Source organism: Bactrocera neohumeralis, chromosome 3, assembly GCF_024586455.1.
Source record: "Bactrocera neohumeralis isolate Rockhampton chromosome 3, APGP_CSIRO_Bneo_wtdbg2-racon-allhic-juicebox.fasta_v2, whole genome shotgun sequence".
NCBI lineage: Eukaryota > Metazoa > Arthropoda > Insecta > Diptera > Tephritidae > Bactrocera > Bactrocera neohumeralis.
The window spans coordinates 48,854,737-48,876,346 of NC_065920.1; the positions used below are offsets into that span (position 1 = coordinate 48,854,737).

General features: G+C 37.9%; 1 protein-coding gene across 6 annotated transcripts; it reads right to left on the reverse strand.

Annotated features, from left to right (window-relative positions):
* Nucleotides 1–1,135: 1,135 nt before the first annotated feature.
* On the reverse strand, nucleotides 1,136–21,449 carry LOC126753677 (E3 ubiquitin-protein ligase Ufd4). Of its 6 annotated transcripts, none has more exons than XM_050465352.1 (12): nucleotides 21,081–21,449; nucleotides 19,949–20,020; nucleotides 18,632–18,771; nucleotides 16,788–18,534; nucleotides 15,972–16,239; nucleotides 15,508–15,723; nucleotides 15,018–15,053; nucleotides 7,745–11,269; nucleotides 7,241–7,506; nucleotides 5,236–6,423; nucleotides 4,163–5,178; nucleotides 1,136–3,346 (listed from the first exon to the last, which is right to left on the reverse strand). In XM_050465352.1, the coding sequence occupies exons 3-12, from the start codon at nucleotides 18,769–18,771 to the stop codon at nucleotides 3,064–3,066; spliced, it is 8,685 nt and encodes a 2,894-aa protein (XP_050321309.1). In that variant the 5' UTR covers nucleotides 19,949–20,020; nucleotides 21,081–21,449; the 3' UTR covers nucleotides 1,136–3,063. The 6 variants fall into 6 exon arrangements, with proteins under 6 accessions (XP_050321309.1, XP_050321310.1, XP_050321307.1 ...); XM_050465353.1 differs by having other exon boundaries at nucleotides 7,253–7,506; nucleotides 15,508–15,726; nucleotides 21,081–21,448; XM_050465350.1 differs by having other exon boundaries at nucleotides 15,508–15,726; nucleotides 21,081–21,448.
* Nucleotides 21,450–21,610: the final 161 nt, after the last annotated feature.

Sequence of the window (21,610 nt, forward strand, 5' to 3'; positions counted from 1 at the left end):
TACTGCGTCGAATACTTTCAGAGCTGGAGTCTTTTCGTCCATCCGGACAAGATGACCTATCCAGCGTAGCCGCTGTCTTTTAATTCGCTGAACTATGTCAATGTCGTCGTATATCTCGTACAGCTCATCGTTCCATCGAATGCGATATTCGCCGTGGCCAATGCGCAAAGGACCATAAATCTTTCGCAGAACCTTTCTCTCGAAAACTCGTAACGTCGACTCATCGGTTGCTGTCATCGTCCAAGCCTCTGCATCATATAGCAGGACGGGAATTATGAGCAACTTATAGAGTTTGGCTTTTGTTCGTCGAGAGAAGGACTTTACTTTTCAATTGCCTACTCAGTCCGAAGTAGCATCTGTTGGCAAGAGCAATCCTGCGTTGGATTTCCAGGCTGACATTGTTGGTGGTGTTAATACTGGTTCCGAGATAGACGAAATTATCTACAACTTTAAAGTTATGACTGTCAACAGTGACGTTTCCCCTGCGGGTACGGGGGGACCCCTCCGGGTTTGAGGGGAAACCGAATATACCCGCGGTAAGGCATGCCTGTCGTAAGAGGCGACTAAGATCCTGGCCACCAGTCCAGGGCTGTATGGAAGCTCAACTGGTTTTTCAATACCAAAGACTTTAACCTGGTACCACGGGGAACAGTAGCCCCTGGATTCGCTCCAGTCTGCTCATTGGGTTTGGCCCTTTGTGGAGATTCGTGGTGGCTGTGGTTAAAACCCAAATCGCGGGAAGAACTGACTTTGTCAGTCGAATCTAGAGTTGCATTGCAACCGGGTGCATTGCAATATCATCGGCATACGCCAGCAGCTGTACTCTTATAAAAGATTGTACCTGCTCGATTAAGTTCTGCAGCTCGAATAATTTTCTCTAGCAGCAGATTGAAGAAGTCGCACGATAGGGAGTCGCCTTGTCTGAAACCTCGTTTGGTATTGAACGGCTCGAAGAGGTCCTTCTCTCCCTATCGAATAAAAATATTAGTTCATTGAACAAAGTGACCCAAAGCAAGGGCGATGGGATGCCTCCTTGATGGAAGCCACAAGTGATCTGATGTGCTTTTGTACCTTATCCATGCACAATGCCTCGATGTTATTTCAACAATTAAAATGACAAACACTTTGTTACATATTTGTTTACTACCGATAAGATTTTATTTGCTTTAAGAGAGTAACTTTTAAAATTATTCAGAAAAAATGTCTAATAACATTGTGTATGTGATCAATTATTAATTATTTTTGAAGCATAGCTTTCTCTTTTGCTGTGGTCGATTACCGCTGCGGCAAACATATACATACTTTTTCATAGCAACTGACCTGTTCACATTTTTCACTTACAAAAATTATGATTTTCAATAAGCACTGTGTGTATTTATGTAGATGTAAACATTATACAAACATATATAACTTGCTACTGTATTTCCCCATCTGATGCAATGGCATTACATATACGCCACTTTATGACTGCTATATCCTTTGACTTATCTATGTTTCTATTGTTTTTATTTTTTTTTATATTGTGTGTTACATACATTTTTGCTCAGTTTTGTGTAAATTGTATATTGAAACACTCGCATACAACCGATTACTTGCGCTCATTTCCCTTTCGCTCTCGCTAGTTCGCTTTATGCTTGTCTCTTTAGCTATAAAAAAAGCTCTATTGTTGTTGTTTTTGTTTTTGCTATTTTATTTTTACTTTTAGCATATGTATATATGTATGTATGTTATAAATAGTATGCACGAGTATGTGGTATAAGGATTTGGTGGTTATCAAATTGTGGGTACACTTCAGTAATGATATTTCTTGTTTTTGTTTTTTTTTTTTTTTTTTCAATATTAGTTTTTCAAGTATTCCATTATATAAGTTTTGAAAATCACCAAGCAGCGAAATGCTTTGAAAATTGCCTTGCTTCAAACTTTAATTTAAAAACATGTTCAGACATGTTTGCAGCACAAATTAATGCACTTTATTTTTGTATGCAAATACTCTGCATGACGATTTCTGGCCAGGTGTGTCAAAAGTAGGCACCGTTGTTGTTGTAGCTGCTGTTAATTTTCACAAAATAAAGTTTTAATTCAAAAGGAAATGTGCCAATTTCAACAAAAAATGCTTTGCTTTCGAATTTTACTTACAGTGCTCGTTGTTGTTGCAAATGCTAGCAAGCAATTTAATATTTGTGCTATTGGTGGTTTTCTGATATTAATAATACACCAGTATATAATTGTGTGAATATTGAAATATTGTATTGTAGTTGATTTTCTATATATGTATGTATGTATGTATCAATATTGTATATACGCGTAAGTTAGGTAGTCATCAACAAGTTAATTAATTTTTAATGAAAAGAAAACAAACAAACATATATATACATAATATAAGCTAGTTTCATCTGTGAATTTAATTTGCTATTTGCCGCGTATTTTGCTGTTTTGCTGTTTTGTTTTTTTATTTTTGCCTTTTCTCTCTATTATTTAACTATTTGTGTAATAATGTTGCAGCAGCTAGTTAGGAAATAGTTGAAGCGCCACTTGCAGTTTCATATTCAGCCAAAGTTTTTTTTTTGCTTTAGTTGGTGCACTACTTGGTTTTTTGCTCTACTTAGATTTGGTTTTTTTCTTCTTCTTTTATTACATACACACACAGTTTTAGTTGTTGTTTCTGCCTAACTTTTTTACACATTGCCACCACTTGGGTACAAAACAAGAATGCTCATGTCGTTTCGTTGACTTTTTCTTTCACGTGCTATTTTAAGAAAATTTCCTGTTTTTTTTAAATATATAGCGTATATATGTAAGTTACACTTCCTAAATTTATACATCAAAAAAAAAAATAATAATTATAATTATAATAATAATAGTAGTAATAAACTCAGCAGAGAAAAAAGATAAAAGATAAAACAATTTCATCACCATCAACTGAAAATTGTTCAATTGTTCTCGTAGAAACGCCTAACAATGTTAACGCCCAATTTGAAATTTCGGCAAATGCTTAAGATTAATATGTATAGAGACGTATGTAAGTAAATTATTTAAACACATATTGTATGTTATGTATGTATATTAATTCAAATGGAATCCTTTCTCTTTTGTTGCAGTCAACAAACGCTCTTTCATTATCTCCTCGGTCTGATAATCGGGCAGCTTGAGGTAATGCACGCAGGTGTTTACCGATGGATAACTACCATCGCCGGCATCTACTTTACGTACGACTGTTAAACGTGGATGCAAGTTAGCTAGACCGCCTGGTGGTAGACTACTGCAGCCGGTGGTGAATTGTAGGAACGCCTTACGCTCGGGTCCTGTCATACTCATTAGTACGTTGACAAAACGCAAGAAGCCAGGGCTGCCAAGAAAAAATACGTTTTAATTCCATATTAGTATATATGTATATATGAAAATATATTTGCAATATAAAAAGTGTGTATGTGTGAGAAAATAAATATCAATGTCATCAAATATCTTTGCAAATTTTTCAGATTTCTGTCGCCGCGTAAACTAGAGTACGTATCTACAAGTATTTATCTCAGAGAGAGTATCTGTCTATCTCAATCCTAATAGGGATGGGGGTAATTTCTCTTTTGGTATTGCTCGTTGCGTTCATGGAAGTCCATCAACTCGAGCCTCTCTCCTTCAATCAGAGATGCCCTACGTTACTTGCTAAATAAGCCATAGGGTAGAAATACATTATCAACACATAAAAAAGATTTCCGTACAAGAACTGATTTTGATCGTTCAGTTTATAAAGTAGCAATGTGCTATATTGGCCAGTATCAGTAGTCACGACAAATTCTTATTCCATTCCCACCACAGTTGGATCTAAGTAATCGGAACGGCACCTACAACCTTGCTACAACAACAACAACTACAAAAATTTCTTATTCAGGAGAAAAGGACGTATGCATATTATCAGGTCCATATCTCATAAACTGGGTGACAAGTTCGCATATATACTACAGACGAACATTGTTTAAGCGAGTCAGTTCGGCACTCTTAATACCAATATCCATACTGTGCATGCTATAACAACTGTATAAGTAGAGATAAGAAATGCTTGTCATCGATAAAGTCGAATGCTCTCTGACAAGCTTTCTACCCTACAACTCTAAAAGCCGTCAATAACTAATATATCTTTCGTATTCTCGAGTGTTCCAACACTTACCTGTCTTTGGAGTAACCAAGTTTGGGTTCTGTGTAGTTGATGAGATCTTCACGCGTCCATTGCGGATGTTGCTCACCGCAAATCATCATACGCGCCTCGGCCGGACTGAATGCGGCCAACTTTTTCAGTGGGAACACTTCACAGAAACCACGATGAAATGCTTCCAACTGTTTGGCAATGCCATCTTGCAAAACATAATTTATCAACAGATCGCAATATTCTTCCAAATTGTTAAGCGTAACATCAATGTTGGCGCCATTTGGTACCAGTTCAGCATACGGATAACCGTAAACAGAAGAACTGGGTAAATAGGTAAATGTCAAGGTTAAATCCTCCAAATCGATTTCCTCATTTCGTTTAGTACGTAATTTCAGTGCGGCTAAATATTCACGCCTCTGTTCGGGCGTGAGTGAAGCGTCACCCTCAACAGCCTGTTTGCGTGCAACCAACTCCTGCAATTCTCTTATAAACTCATAACGTATCGGATCGATTTCGGCGAGATTTTCATACGTCAAAATACCATCATACCAACTGGTAAGGGTGGCGTTGTTATATTCCGTGTTGGTGTTACCACCGACACCACTTAATAGTTTCGAGCAAGTTTCGGCCAATTCGGAATCCTCAGATACAACGGATGAGGTCATCGGATCTTCGGAGACAGGATTCGATTGAATCTGATGTACACCACGTGATAGCACTTTATTGTGGCATAACAATTTTAGGAACGAGTTCGAAAGTGGTAAATCCACTAAACGCATATCTTGCAGCACTTTAGCTAAAAATACACCAAGGAACCAAAAGTATTTCGATACACGGTCGCAAATTTCCGAATTTTGCGGTAATGGCGCTGGGAAAAGACCGTGCTCGCGACGATTCACATAATAACCGACTGGCTTAATATCATCGTTGGCTATTAGATGTTCAGTTTGATCGCTTTGAGCTTTGTCGGGTAACTCCAGATCGGCGTCATCACACAGCCACATGCAAAGATCGGTGCGCTGTAGTTCGGCTGCGACCTGAAAAAAAAAATAAATAGTAATTTTTTACGTTTTTTAGTGACAAGTTAAACTTACCAGTGCAAAGAACTCCAGTGTGGGTCCCAGACCAGTACCCTGTTCGCCCACAAATTCCACCTCGAGCACTGACTTGCGATTGCAGTGCACCTTCATCACCTGCATGGCCCACTCGAGCAGATTCTCATTGCGTGGCACCTTAACGCGCTCATGCTTCAAACGGCCGACACGGAACTCGTGCTGATCATCACGTCGTGGACTGAGTCCGGGCATGCGTTGACGCTCCAAGGTGACATCTCGTTGCGATTGTAGGCAAACAATACTACGCGAAGCTCCAAATGCAGTGAAATTGAAGTATAGCTGGCGTGTTTCGAATGGAAACAGGAACGGACAAGCCTGATTGAGATCTTCACACCAATTGGGCAAAGAATTGCTTGCCAACACCAAGGGGTCCTGTATCTGTTGTTGTAGTTTGTTTGTGATTTTCTTACTCATAAACAGTTCGTGTGGCAGATTGCCGCCAGTTGTTGCATTTGCATCAGCGCTAACGGTTGTTGTATTTACGACTTCGCTGATGCTCTCCTTTTGATTGAGCGCATTCAATTGGCTCAGCAATTGCAAAACATCATCAACTGAGCAGGTGACATTCTCAGATGTTGTGAATTCGCCGCGTATGGGAGAATTTGGTGAGAGTGTAGATGCGCCGCTCTTTGACGATACCACTGGTGTATTCGGACCATCGTCACACTCCATAACAATGCCACTGATGCCGCCGCTAATGCACTCTTGTGGCGTCACCTCGCGATAAACAATGGTGTACGTGGGTTCCCAGGCTTTGCGGAACTTATCTGTCTTGTTCAATTGCGAAACTTGCAAAAGCTCCTGCACGGCACGGAATATCGTCCACTCGCTATTACTCAATTCGATTTCGACATCTGGTACACCACCTATGCTGGGTCCACGCAGCACCAACGATAGTACTGGCTGTGGTAGCGGTACATGCTCATCTTGACGCAGCGATTCAGCACTGGTACCCGGTGCTGGTATATCCAAGTCTGATGTTTGATTGACATTAGTACGTCCAGGGCGGGGATCGAAGGCTGGTATCAGTGCGGAGAACTGACGCTTTAGCACAAATTCATCATCCCACGATTTGCGCTTGCTCACGCCGGCCAAACGATTCTCCAAGGTCTCATCGTCCATGAAGGTCAGCAAATTGCGGGAAACCATCACCTGCAGCAATGTGTTCTAAACGGCGAAAGAAAGACTTATGTAAGTTGACAATTCTGTTGCAAAATGTTAGCATTAAAACACACAAAGCTTTGCGAAAGACTGGAATACATTCTGTAACACAGGGGATAGACAGTAACCTTCGGCTGTACCGAAGCTCTAATACCCTTTACAAGTGAATTTTTTATAGCATAAAAGTGTATAAAAAGATATTTATTCTGATTTTGAACGATCGGTTTGAATGGCAGCTATAAGCTATAGTTGTCTGATCTGAACAATATGTACGGAGACTGTACTGAGACTGGAATACCTTGAATAGTAATGTATGCCAAATTTCGGGCAGACATCGTTTCTAATAAAAAAGTTTTTCATGAAAGAATTTGATGTCAATGTTAATTTGCAGCTTCTTGGAGAGGAAAGGACGTGTGCAAAATTTCAGAGCGATATCTCAAAAACTTCGAGTATATACAAACAAACAGACAGACTCACATGATTAAGTCGACTCAGCTCGGCACGCTGAGTTATAAACTTTATGAAGTATCTGACTTATGCTTCTGGGCTTTACAAACTTCGTGGCAAGCTTAATATATTCTGTTCAGAGTATAACAATCGTAAATACCAGGCAAGTAAAATTATTTAAAATACATACATCAAACAGACTACTAATAAGAACACAACAATTTCGTATCTATGAACAATTTAAACGATTCTAAAATCACGATTGCTGTGAATGTCTTAATCAGTAACTTTTATAAAAGTAAGAAGACGCATGCAGACAGGAAAAGCACATAAATAAAAAAAGTAAAAAAGTGCATTAAGATTGCAACAGAATTACCAATCGACTTACTCCAACTTCTTCGTATTCGTCTTCGTTCTCTTCATCATCGTTGTCTTCGTCCATTTCATCGTCATCGTCCATATCGCCAAGTAAAGCTGGTGCACGACAACTCTCCAAGAAATCTTCTAATGAAACTTGTTCGCTATCACTCGAAGTTGATGTGAGACTCATCGTTAGTGCCGGATTTATAGATGTTTGAACTTGTTGACCAGCCGAGGAGTTGCCATTACCAGCTGTGCCAGTATTTGAACCACTACTGTTGCCTATTATGGACAAACATTTGAAAAAATTAATTAATTACAAATTAATTAAGAATAATATTTAATTAAAAATTAGTTAGGGAAGATAATAATTAATCAAAATTAAGTAAGAAAAATAAAAATAGAAAAATTAAAAAAAATATCAAAAAAATTAATTAAAAAGTAAAATAAGGTATTTTATGTACAAGATATATATTGTTTTCATTATAAAGATTAATAATATGAAGCGCAAATGACATACCGGCATTATTAGATGAGAGACTTGGATAACTTTGGGCGGTGCTCAATAGACCCGAGTGAAAATTGCTCGATAATGCTAATTTCACGAGGCTCGTTACCGAATTCGGTCCACGTGGGAAGAAAGAGCTGGTGCCAACACTCTGATTATTGCGCTCATTCGAATTCGAATTGGAGCTGATCATTTGGTTGTTCTGCAGATTTGTTGTGCCTTGCGAGGTGCGACGTCGTGCCATGGCGGCAAAAGTCTCCAAAAGTCCAGTATGACTGGTCACTTCAGATTGTGAGGTGGTCTCCGAAACAGATGTCGTAGTCAGATTAGGCACACTGACACTCATTTGATTCGACACGGAGACATTAACATTATCGGCGGAACCGCCCAATTGCTGTGTATTGTCAACAGGCTGTAAGTCGCCCGTATGTTGTTGGTCAACTTCAAGCTGCGGTGGTGGTGGTTGTAGCTGTTGAGCTTGTTGTTCGCTAACACTAGACGATCTATTGGTGGTCAATGTAGTACTGGGTATACCGGAGAGGTTTTTATATTCTGCCAAATCAATGTTACTTCGTTTCTCTGTGTCGACCTTCAGAGCGGGCGTGCGTACAGACTTCTCGACTGCGGTAGCGCTGCAATCGACCACCACCGAAGTGCCCGAGGTGTCTGTAGAGAGCTGATCGGTGCCGCTTTCAGGCTTACCGGTCACATTTGAGAACTTAACGGCTGATGTCATTAAATTTGCTGCCGAGAGTGAAAGTATATCCGAAGATAGGATATTATTGGTGTTGTTGCGTATCATGTCGACACCATCGCGCATTTTATCGATCATCTCCAAAGCCTCCGACGAGAACTGTGACACACGCTGGCCAGCTGATGTATTCGCGCGTAAATTGACTAAAAGCCCCTTGCCCATGCTGCCGCTGGCGCTTGCCGAATTATTGGCATTCATTTTATTGTTGGCCTCAATATTTGTGGATTTCGGTTCATCGCTGCTTTGTTGCAACGATACACTACGCAGTAACGGACCAGTAGTGTTTGATGGCGTTGCTGATGTGCTTGAAACGCCACCCGTTGCTTGAGTGCCAACCACGCCGGCATTGCCAAATATAGCGGCCAAAGCATTGCGGCTACTACTGCCGCCGTAACCAGTTGAGGAACTCACTGTGCTGCCACTGACATTAGACGTATTCGCCTCAGACAACACCAAATTTTCGGTTATTGTAGCCAAGTCGGAGACAACATTCGCATTAATAGCCTGCATCGAGTTGTTAATGGCCGAAAGATCGGCAATATTTTCACGTTCACGCAATAAGCTAACACCGCTACCACCAGTTGTTGCCGAACTGCCCATGCCGCTGCCTTCACCATCATCACCACTATTGCCGGCTGTGGAATTGAGCATTTGCGTCTTGGCCGAACTAAAGACACTCTCAGTGATAGCCTCAACAGCTTGCTTCCAAGCCAAGTTATCAGCGGATGCTGCCTGATCAGAAGGCACTTCCGTGTTTCGATTGATTTCAGTAGCCTCGGGCAGTGATGGCGTCGAGCTGGACTTGCGTGATGTAAGCGTGCCGGCCTTTTCGAATTTTTTGCCACCAGCCGCACCTGCTGTTTGGCCGGCTGCTGTAACAGCAGTCACCGGTGCAATTGAAGTGCCACCCTCGAACATGGATAAATTGTCGCAGTTTGCCAATTTCAAATCATATTTACCCTCGGCACCCATACGATACGAATTACGTCCGCCATGATCCCACTTCACATCGATCCAACCATTGTGTATCTCGCCAGTAACGCTGCCCTCACAGCAACCATCCTGATCATCCCAATGCCAGTCAACGCCACGCACTACACGTGCGCCCGTCGTTATATGCTTGAGTTGTGCGCGTATTTGACGACGCTCCTTGCGTATTTTAGCCTCTGCTTCCTTGGCACCTTTACCAATGTCATCGCAGATGCTCACCACGCGTCCATAAATCTCGAAACCGCTAAGACTGAGATAATGTGTCTGACCCGAGGCATTACGTCCATTCTGTTGTACGCGTATGTGACGGAAGCCGTGCATCTCATCGGGTGCGCACACTATGGGCCACGTAGCAGTGCTACCGGGCTCCACCAAACTCTTGTCATCCGTGTGTGTAACAAGCGTAGTCCAAGTGATACCATCCTTTGAACCTTGTAACATCCAATTTCGTAGTGCCGAACGTCCGTAGCCGCGTGCATGACGCAAAGTGTAGGCATTGGGAATTATATAGACACCGAGGTCTATAGCGAACCAGGCTTTCTTATTGTCTTTTGTGTGACAGTTCACCGACACGCTATCACGCGAGAGTATGTCCTCCAACTTACCATATGGCAGTGTCTTGCCTTCCGAGCTGGTCACTTGCACCAGACCATACTGTGCCGGATTCACCCAATCACAGGTGCCACCATTTGAGCCGATATAGTACATAAGACCCTCTTCATCGAAATCGTAATGATGCTTAAAGACCATACCTTGACGATGTTCACGCAATTTCTTTAGATAATGGTACGTAGAACGATCCATGTCATACCATTGTTTGGCAACCATTTTCAGCAAATACTTAGCCAACTGACCAACTGTGGCTAAGGGTTCCATTTTCAAAGTGCGACCGGTGCGATCGAAAAGCGTCGTCTCACAGGCGGCACGCTCCAAACGGAAACGCAAACGTTTAGTTAAAATCTGTAAACCATAACTGGCGCCAGGCGCATCATACATATAGATAGGCAATTTTTCGGTGCTCTCCAAAACGGCCACCAACTTTTGCACCAATATGCTGGCGGTGGTGTTGCGTACATCGCCGCTGGGCAGCTTGGCATCAAAAATGCATTGTTTGAAAATATTTATGCGCTGTTTTAGCATTTTATTGGTTTTGTTGCGTGATAAGCCATTATCCCAATAATTCTTCGAGAGTACCGCCACCAAGGCTTGCACAAGCCCAGACGAATGCATCTCATACGCACTAACCACACCGTCTTCGTGCAACAGTTGTGCCAACTCATTCAGTGATGTGCGTAATTTCTCTTGCCAATTCGAGTGTGGCGACAAGCGTTGCTCCTCCAATGCGACTTCGATTTGCTTTACAATGGAGGTGAGCTTGGCGACAGCACCGCGCGGCACCGCTTGCGCTGCTTTGAAGTATTTATTATAAAGATCGCGTGCTAAATTCTTTACTTGTGTCTTCTGAACTTCGGTTTTGGTTTTTATTTTCTTCTTCTTGCCGGTGGACCAACCGGAGGCAAAGTCGGGACCGAGCGTATGCTCGGCAGTAAAGGTATGTTTGGTGCCACGATTGCTCTCGAATATGAAACCGGGCAACTCATCCTGTAAAATGGTCACTTGATGACCTTCAGTGTTGTGTATTTGTAACTGATTGGGTTTCTGTGATTGAAGCACCCAATTTCCGACGACCAGTCGCAAAACGCTTACAGTCGGCAGTATGGGTTGCGAAGGTGTGCCGGGGCGTACAGCAGAACGTGCACGCAACAATTTCTCGAGAAACTCTCCACGGTTTTCTGTAATGGTAATATAAATATATGTGCATAAGAAATGTTTTGAAAGAAAAATCCAAAAATATAAGGCTTTAATAAAGTGTGCTTCCTCTAATGCAGTTACTGCGAGTTTTATTAATATATCCACTATACTAATATTAAGGAACAGCGAACGAACAAATTAGTGGTGCTAATTTAGGGATTTAGATAAGACAAAATGACAATTGACAATGTTGTGGTGTTAAATGTTAGGTTAGATTGGATTTAGGTAACATAAGAATTTATCGAGTCCTATGTCTATTTTTAGTTCAAAATAGTATAATAAACAATTCATATTTTTGGTTTGAAAAGTAAAATATTCAACTGTAAACTATAAATGGAAAATGCGAATTAAAGAATCAATGATTTTATGGAAAACAAATGTTTGTTTCTCCAAAATATAAAATACGTTGTTTCTACTTAAAAAAAAAAATTTTTTAATTTTTCTGTATGAAAGAGAGCACATGACGCATAAATGTTATATTACATACATACAAGTATATATATACATACATACATATTACGATGTGAAAGCCGATACTCATCTGGGGACACGACTTGTAAATTCAAAACGTACAGCTAGTATCCAAGCAAATTTTGTTGCTAATTGGAATTTAACACCGTTAACTAATTTTGATATCTCGTCTAATTCAATCTGATTTGATTTTTAATACTTAAATAAAATTCTGACAATGCGTTGTTAAAAACATGCTCGTTTTTTAACTTCTATTAGTTACATAATTAAAACATTTGAATTTTTAAAGTGTGTAATGTGATGTTGCACAGGCCAGATAAGATTACAAGCAAATAAAAATATGATGACTGCATGAAAAATCAATATTAATTCTTTAAAAAACGAAACAAGTAAAAAAGTCAACTTCGGCTGCACGGTAGTTATAATACTCTTCAAAGGTGCATTTCTTTTAGTATAAAAGTGTATAAAATGAAAAAGAGTGATTTTGCCTCAAGACCACACGTTCCCACGACAGTCGGGTCTAAGTATCCGGAACGGACCTGCGTTTGTATCCGGCCAGGAACTGTCAACTCTGCACCATTCCTCGAAATTACTTCAGGAATATTTCTCTTACAACAAAACACACGATAACGCAAAAAGCTTTAGACCTATAAGTCTTACCTCCTTCATAATGAAGGTTCTATAAAGGCTGATTAACTTACATATAAGATCAATCCTAGCGGATACTTCGTGACAATCCTAATATACCCTGTCGTTAGAGTATACAAATTGTACACTCGAATATATGTTTAATAAAGTCTGTAGAAAGGAATTTGATTCCATATTCTTTACTCCAAACCAAACTTTAACCAAAAAGCACTTATCGGATATGTTGGATTTTCCAAATTGGATGATGTGCCTCGAATACCATTTCTGGACAGCAAATACTATATCTCCATTTCGTATAGACACCCACACTTTTTTCTTTAATTGTCGAGAGTGAATTTTGAATGAAGTATGAAAATTAGAATGCTCCAAAGCTTCTGGTTACGTCAACCCGACTGTCGTTCGTGGGAAAGAATATAAAGAAAGACGTCTTCTGGTTCTTACCAAAAATAATGTGGACTAGAGACGTCGCTCAACTATATTTTTTTGCATTCATTATTTTCTCCCTTGTACTTTTATAAGGAAAGAATACTGTTTATGCTGTTGCTTTCTAATTGAAATCGGTAAGTGTTTCCATGCGAATTTCCTTTTCCAGGATCGTATTGCAAGTAAAGTTAAAAGCTTGATGAGCAAATATGTAAACTTCAATTTTTTTCGACGAAATGTTTCCTAAATATTGTATTAGAAGCGTTATCTATTTAATGGGTGCTTAGTGTACTAACGCATGACTGACTCTCAAGTTTGATTTTGGGAATGTTTTCTTTCAAGTAAAGGATGTAGAGCTGATAAATAATATATTTTTGATATAGATTTGTTATGGACTTTTAGTATATGGTTTATATGGTAAATTTCCTCAACCTTAATGTTCAGATGTAGTTTTTTATAATATTATAATATGTGGTTTATCCACATTTTTGATATTTTTTGCTTTCAACCGATCAAAAGACACTTCAAATACATTTTGTGGTTCATATAAATGTATGTTTTTTTGTAGAATATAAATAGTAAATGAGCTTAAGGTCCAATCATTTATTTCTTTCAAAATATTTGTCAGCGATTTCTCGAGTTTTTTGCGTTTGACACTCAACGGAAACAAATGTACAATAGATACATACATAGGCATGAGGGAAGGTATCAAGTCCACTCGCTTTGCTTATTTGAGTTAAAACTTTTGAAAATGTTTTTTTTTTGGCTCTAGCATATTTATAAAAACGAAACCTGGCACATTTGCACTAAGAGTTGCTGATAAATTTATTTATATACACATATGTATGTATGTATGTATGTATGTACATATAATATGTATGCATTTCAAATTATTTGGATTACTTTTTATGGTTTAGATTTTTATTTATTTCCTTTTTACCAAATTTTAAAATAATGCAAAGGAATTATTTTATCACTAATATTTGTATAAAGGTGCAAAGTAATTCCTCAAGGGGTTATAGTACATTTCGAATGCACCACATATACCAGCCGATCAAATTTGGCTCGAAGTGGTCCATTTAAACTGCTCGCAAAAACTGAATCGATATTTTTTTCGATACAAATTTTTCCCTATATTATTGAAATCTTTTGTTTGTTTTGTGTGAAGTTTGATTTTCTTATGTCAATTAGTGTGTGTTTGACAGCTGTTTGTTTACAACGTGAAAAATTTAACAACAGATTTGCTTGTAATTTTGTGTTTAGAATGGAATCGCGTCTACGGAATCATTGAAAAGGCTGTTTTGCGGAGTCTACTTTCTTTCACGACCACAAGTATTTGAGTGGCACAAGGCATTCACCGAAAAAGTTAAAGAAACCGTACTTGAAAAAAGTCGGGTTGTCATTAGAGTGATAGCAGAGTATCTAAATATTTCTTATGGATCGACTCAACATATTTTGGTTAATATTTTGGGTATGAAGCGTGTACCAGAGTGAAAGGTCTCAAAAGATTTTCTTGACAACGTAGTTGAGTACTCTACATTCATCAAATACAACATAAATCGTGATAAGACGTGGGTTTAGCAATATGACTTCGAAACTGTCCAAAATCTAGCGAAAGTCGTTTCAAAAATGAGCGAAACCGAAAGAAGGCACCGAAGGCCATCACATCCGAGGCTTATAACAAGTGAATGGAAAATTTACTTAAGCGTTGGTATGCTTCTATTTGCTCAGAAGCCTATTTTGAAGGGATATTCAAGATTTTTAGTTTTTTTGTCAGTCCCTCTCAAATTTGATGAATATACACACATTTTCTCAAAGGATAATTATTGGATTAAATAATTGGTTTAAGTGTTAAGTAAAATAGAATCAATTAGTATTGTGAATAATGGACGCTACAAGTTAATGTCACTTTATACAATTGCATCGGTATTTTATTAAATAACACGAAAATTAATATAAATCAGTTACAAATTAATCACAAATAAGTTACAAAATTTAATGAAAATTTTAAAGCGAATTCAATTTAGCAAAATAATTTTATGGACGCGCAATTAGAATATTATAACAAAAGCACAAATGCAACGAAACATCAAATCAATTTAACAAAATAAACAACAACAAAGCTAAACATGAAATGAGGAACGTATACAAATGAACAAAAAAAAAATAAGGTATAAATTCTCTCACCTTCACTAGTAACAGAATCCATGCCACGACCCCTTCCTACGACGTAAAAACAGGTGTATTGTTTTTTTTTTAATGAATTGAAAACAAATGATAATAGTATAGAATCTAGTGTTATATATGTTCAAAATTCAGCACAGCTAAAGGCTATAGCCGTAAAAAAGTTACACCGAATTTTAAAATTTTAGTTTTTCATTGGTTTGGCGTTTAAAAATAGTGAAAATAAAGAAAAATCAAGCATTTGGTAGGGAACACTTAAAAACAATTATATTGTATATGGTATATTAGATAACAATTAGGCCCATGCAAGAGATTTTGGGTATTTACTAGTCACTTTTCTTTGTTTTGGATAAACTTTTAATTGTAACCGTGCACACTAAGCGCATATAATTTCTTAATACAAAAATAAAAATAATATTTATGCTATTTTTAACGAGTAGAAATATGGATTTGTTCTAAACTTGAGTGTAGGTGGTATGCTATATTGAATTACCTGAACTGTCATTGCCATTTTCAGGACTACCGCTAGAATACATTGTAGCCAACTTGCCGTCGAGTATAAAGCGGAACCAGCCATTCGAACCATTCGAAAGCTCCAATGCCGCTGAATCGGACCACACATACAAACAATCGCGTCCACGACAAATACTCCACTCATGCCAGTGATAAGCTTTGCCTTGAAGAATTTCTTTGGCATCCTCCATGGCGTCTTCTGTGCAAAAAGAAAAAGCATTAGATTAGGACATATAAAAAAATTGAATAATTTCGATACGATTTGGAAAATTTTAGTAATTTTTTAATTAAAAATCTGTTTATTTAGCTGTAATTAATTCGAGCCGCACTTGGTTAGCGGCATAGAAATATTTTTTATGCATTATTTGCAACCCTGATACCAATACCTAAACATTTCAAATATTAGTTAGAACTAAACTTACTAAATTATTCATATATGTATACCTGTTGCTGTAGTGGTCTGCTGCGTGGAACTGGTTATTCCACTGCTACTACTTTGATTTAGCTGATCTTCAACTGTCGTTGCTGTGATAGCGTTAGCTCCAACGTGCACAGTTGTTGTGGCATCATTGATTTCATTTTCCGGCTCCATTAGAGCCTGCACTTTAGAAAATACGCCAAGACGTGCAAAATGATCCAAAAATTCATCCTGTGTTTTACTCATTAGTTCTTCGATAATAGTTAACACCACCAAATGGCCATCATCGTCATCCTAAATAAAACGAGAAAGTAAAATAAATTAACAAATTAATATAATAAATGAAAAATATTTCAAGTTCTCAGTATTCTTTTTGAAACTAAATTTAAAGTTCTCTCAATAGAATAAAGGTATCAAGCACCAAACGAATTTTATGATCCAATCGGTACTCGGCGTATAAAAAACAAGAAAAAACGTTCACTTCACCACCAAAGCTATAATGCCCTACACAGCTAATATTTTATAATATAAAATGTTATAAAAGTATTTATATGTTGATATTGATCAGTCTGTTTGTATGCCAGTTATACTATGCTATAGTGATCCCATCTGAACAACTTGTTCGGAAATTATTGCGCTGTATTAAAGAAAAATCTACGCTAAATTTCGTGAAAATATATTGTCAAAATAAAAAAACTTTCACTCAATAACCTGATTTTGATCGGTCAGTTTGTATAACAGCTGTACGCTTTAGTGGTCCGATATCGACGTCTACGACAAATGAGCAGTTCTGTGTTGTTTAATTTATAACAAGCACTTATAAAACGAAAAAATGTACAAACCTCATTGTCTAACACGCTGGCCACCACTTCCACCAACAACGTTCCCAAATTTTGCGCGTTTGTGCTCGTAACAGCTATCGTCTCCAGCTGCAATTGTGGTTCACAAAGACCTTTTAAAACACCCGACTGCGCATACTGCACCATTTTCTTGATGAGACCAAGACTGGCACGCCTAACGCTGGCCAACATTGTGCCCTGGAAGGTGCGACAGAAAACCGGTAAAAATAATTTCAAATAAATTGGTGCCATTTCTGGATCACCACGCGGTTCTAATGTGCCATTATCGTCGGCGCCGTCCTTGTTGGCCGCCAAATTGCCGGCAGCCATCCATTCGCCGGGTGATTGCAATATGGCAGCCACCTCACGATGACCATCATCGGCGCGTTCACGTGCTTTATCTAGTGGTGTTTTACCATCTTCATCGCGCAAATCTGGATAAGCGCCATATTTTAATAGCACTTTCGCTATACTTGGTCGACCAAAGCAAGCGGCATAATGTAGGGATGAGCTGCGTTGTCCCTTATTCACATCAGCGCCCTTTTCGCACAAATACTCGACCATCTCAAGCGTGCCGAAGGCGGATGCCCAATTTAGTAAGGTCTGACCAACATCATCCATACAGTTGACATCGATGCCACCCGATTCGATAGCTTCTTGCAGCGCTTCGGTATCCTTTGAACGTATGCAATCGATCAATTGGCGATGTGTACGTTCGGCACTCGAATCATTGCGTCGTACACGTGCTGCCAGCTGTCCTTGAGCGCCACCGGCTGTGCCAACACGATTCAATGCTTGACGTCCCTCGAATAGTAATAGTAAAAGTAAATCGGCCAAACGCATACAATCTAACACACAGCGTTCATCACCCTTCAATGCACGTTCAATTGCGTCTGGCAATTGGGAGCGTAACAAATCGTGTGTAATAGACGGCGAACCACGACATAAGGTGGACAACAAAGATATGGTTGTTGAAATCGATTGTGATGTCCTTGAAGGATCACTTGTTGCAGTTGGTTTGTTCTGCGTAGCTGTTGTTGTTGTAACGCTGCTTATGCTGTCGTTATTGCTACCACTGCCAGTGGTGGTGGTCGAAGTTGAAGCGCCGGTAGTTGCCCCTGGACTGGCAGCGGTTGTTGTTGTATTATTGATGGGTCCCGCAGCATTGCCCAAACGTTTCAACAGTTCTTCCACAAGTCCGTACTCAGCCAAAGGGGCTGGATCTACCCATTTGCGCGTATAGCGATCAGCAACAGAAGCGAAACATTTAAGCGCACCATCTGCTACCATTGGATCCTCATGTTGCAGCAGTGTACTTAAACTTTCGACGCAATTTTGAATGCATGGTGCATTCGGTTCTACTTTGGTGCAGAGACGTGACACCACCGCCATAGCGGAGTGCAATGTATCCTTATGTACTTGTGAACCACAATCACGTATGAAGGTGAGTACACAATTTAAGCCGCCACCATCGAAGACGGCACCCGCCTCACGGGTACAAATCAATTCCAATACCTTGATGCATTGTTCGGCTAAATCGCGTGAGGTGCGCGATGATAAATCGGCGACAACCAAACGGTTGCAAATCGCTTTAATAGCACCATCGATAGCCACAATGCGGCGGGTGCATTCAGCTGATACGTCAAGATAATATGTAATAGCGCGTGCGGTAACCTCGAGGACATTTTCTGGTGCGAGATCATCCAAAAATATTTTACAAAGCGCTGGTAAGAATGTGCGTGGTGGACAACTGTTGCAATATGGTGAGAAATTGAACATGTTGAATTAATTGCAAATGCAAAAAAGAAAAGAAACGGATTTTCCAAAAATGCTTAGCAATAACTCACCTTTCAAAGCACCGATCAACGTTATCGGACATAAGCAGAAGCATACATAGTTGCTCCAAGGCTATCAATTGCATGTCGCGCTCATCCCCCTGACCCATGGATAGCCATTCTAAGAGTGTTTCTGGATCAACGTCCCCCATCTGCAATTGAATTAGTAAAAAAAAAATAATTTTGTATTGAAATTTTGAAGTTTTGATAAATTGAAGTTAGAAAATTTATTTATATAAACAATTCCTTTTTTGATTTGATTTTTAATACATTTGTATTTACTGCCACTAGAGTTGAAATGTTTGTGCAAACTATTTTATGACATGATTCGAAAGTAGTAGACTTAAAAAGTATTAAAATTCTTCAAATATATAAATTTATATACACAACATAATAAATAATAATTAATTTAAATAATAAATTTTAACGATATATACATACATATGTGCCATAAAAAAGCAGAACATTGTATATGGAACAAATAAATGTTTTTACAGAAATTTTAATGAAAAATTATTCAGAATACCGGTTTTGAAATTAAATCGGCTTTATGATGTTGTTATTGTAACGGTAGAACACATTCCTTCCGCCGAATTCAGCCTGAAGTAAATTAGTAAAATCCTTTATCCTTTATCTTTACCTCCGATTTTAAACTCAACTAGTAAACATTTACCTCGATTGCACCGTTGCGCTATATACTATAGTTGTCAGAACTGCACAATTTTTGGCAAACTTAGTAAAGATACTTTCTCAAATTAAAAAGATGGCTGTTCTCATGACAGTCGGGTCTATAAAATCACAGTGTTTCTTTTGGATTTCGCCAACATCGCGGTAAAATGAATACACCCTGATCAGGGTATAAAAAGTAATATGTATGTACATATATTTAAAAAAGTAAAATACAAAAATACAAATCGTACTGCGTATAAAGTATTGACTTGTTTGAGATTAGAAAAATAATTTGAATGTATTATGTTTGTACATTTATATACAAATCAAGGGTGTTTATACCCAGTGAAACACATTGAAAATATCATAATTGCGAGAGTCGTACAACGAGGGTTTTTCGCAACGCACTTTTATACAAATATACAAAATACGTGTATGTACATACATATATACACATAAAAGTAATTTGTAATCAATTATAAATTATTTTAATTGTTAAGCGGTTTTTGAATATGAATTCATCAAAATAACAGCATTATTACACGTAAAAGTAAGAAGTTACTTTCATTTATTTAATACTGTCACAAGCCTGCGATATAAACAAGTACGTTTAAAATAATGCTATAATATACATATACATTAATAAATTATTTTATATACCTTCGAATTTCTCGTGGTTCACTTCCACTTTTTGATGACTCGTTTTATCGATTATGTTTTACTGAGTGAAATCTGCAAAGAAAACATCATTCTCTTAAAGTTATAAAAATTGAAGTATAATACAAAATAATAATTAATATTACATTACAATAGCATTATACCCAAAGTGAAACGGTACCTTTCCGCCTTCCTGTCAAACGGTAAACGCAAAAAATAATAATAACGAAATTGTGGATTTTTTTCTCAAATTTTGTTTGTTTCAGTAAATAAATTCCAATGAGGTTAATATCCCAAAAATGTATACATAGGTAGGCTCTCATCTTGATAAGGTACATACTTGTATATAAATATGTAAATGTGTAAAAACTTCTCGAAGAGATCCAAATATTTTTGTCCGTTCATATTTATTCACATATTGTAAGACATCTAAAAGCTCAACAATCACTTCAGCACAACATTTCATGTGCACATGTATATATGTACATACATATGTAAGTAAGAAATGATTTGCACACCTTTTCCAAAAGATGAACACACATGAGCTAATGACTCTTGTGAATACACAAATAAAGACACGCGACGGACAAAGCAGACAGTGAAAACGATGGCACAAATCTTGGAACAAAGGCACACGTCTTTTTCATTAACTTTACTTAGCTGTCGTCGTTTAGTTAATATTTTTTTATTTAGTCCAAACCTATTACAAATTTCGTATGAACTCACTCATGCACAACAATCAAATATGTAATTCCTCGGATTTCGAGAAATGAAAATAAATAAGAATATGTTTGCGTAAAAAAACTGAAGAAATCAATTTTAATATGAATGTGCAAAGGGAATTAGATTTTAGCTCTTACCATTTGATGATTGGACTGTAGTGTGAAGGGAGGGCTAGCAAATAAAAACTCGAAAATTGGTTCGACTGAAGGGCAAAATAGAGGAGCGCAACGTCGAAGAAATCCAAATGGACGTTTTCACTATCGTTTCGTAAGATTTCCACAACTAACAATTTTTACGAAAAATTTAACATATTTTCTAATACCTTTTTAATGTTAATTATTACTGAGTACTTTATAGATTCACTATGTAATGTATAAAAATTATATATTAATTTGCAATCACATTCACTCACCACTTATTAAACTACTCCGTCATTTTCGTTGTTTTCCGTTTTTGTGTCTGCAAAATCCTCGGACAATCAGAGCTGCCAGACTACAATTGAATTATTGACAGTTATCACCGTTTATCATTCCCACTCTTCTAATTTTTTATTGGAAACTCTACTGACGATTGACATAAAGAAATTTTCCTAGATGAGTTTCACAACAGGATTACGATTTGCCTTTTGCTACCGAATTCTTCTTATGTATTAATTACACATCATAGAACACCACATAAATAAAATGATTTTTTTATTTTAGTTAACGAACAATATTATAATTTATTTTAGTTCTTCGTTTCACAATTTGAGATGAGCGAAAATTTCGCAGCAAAAAGTCACACACAAACTGATTCAACTTGATAAATGATGCCACATTCAAGAAAAATGTTATAATAAACATATTAAAACAACAACAGCAATGACACAAAAATTTATTTGCGCAAAAATAAAAATGTTACCAATTACTGCAATCGATATAGATTTATATATTTTGACTAATG

Excerpts from the sequence above, each read along its gene's own strand:
- LOC126753677 (XM_050465350.1), bottom strand. The coding sequence starts at position 18,771 with ATGGGGGACGTTGATCCAGAAACACTCTTAGAATGGCTATCCATGGGT. Across the intron at positions 16,240-16,787 it reads CCAGCGTGTTAGACAATGAG|GATGACGATGATGGCCATTT; the intron begins GTTTGTACATTT and ends CGTTTTATTTAG. Across the intron at positions 15,054-15,507 it reads AAATGGCAATGACAGTTCAG|GAAGGGGTCGTGGCATGGAT; the intron begins GTAATTCAATAT and ends TTTACGTCGTAG.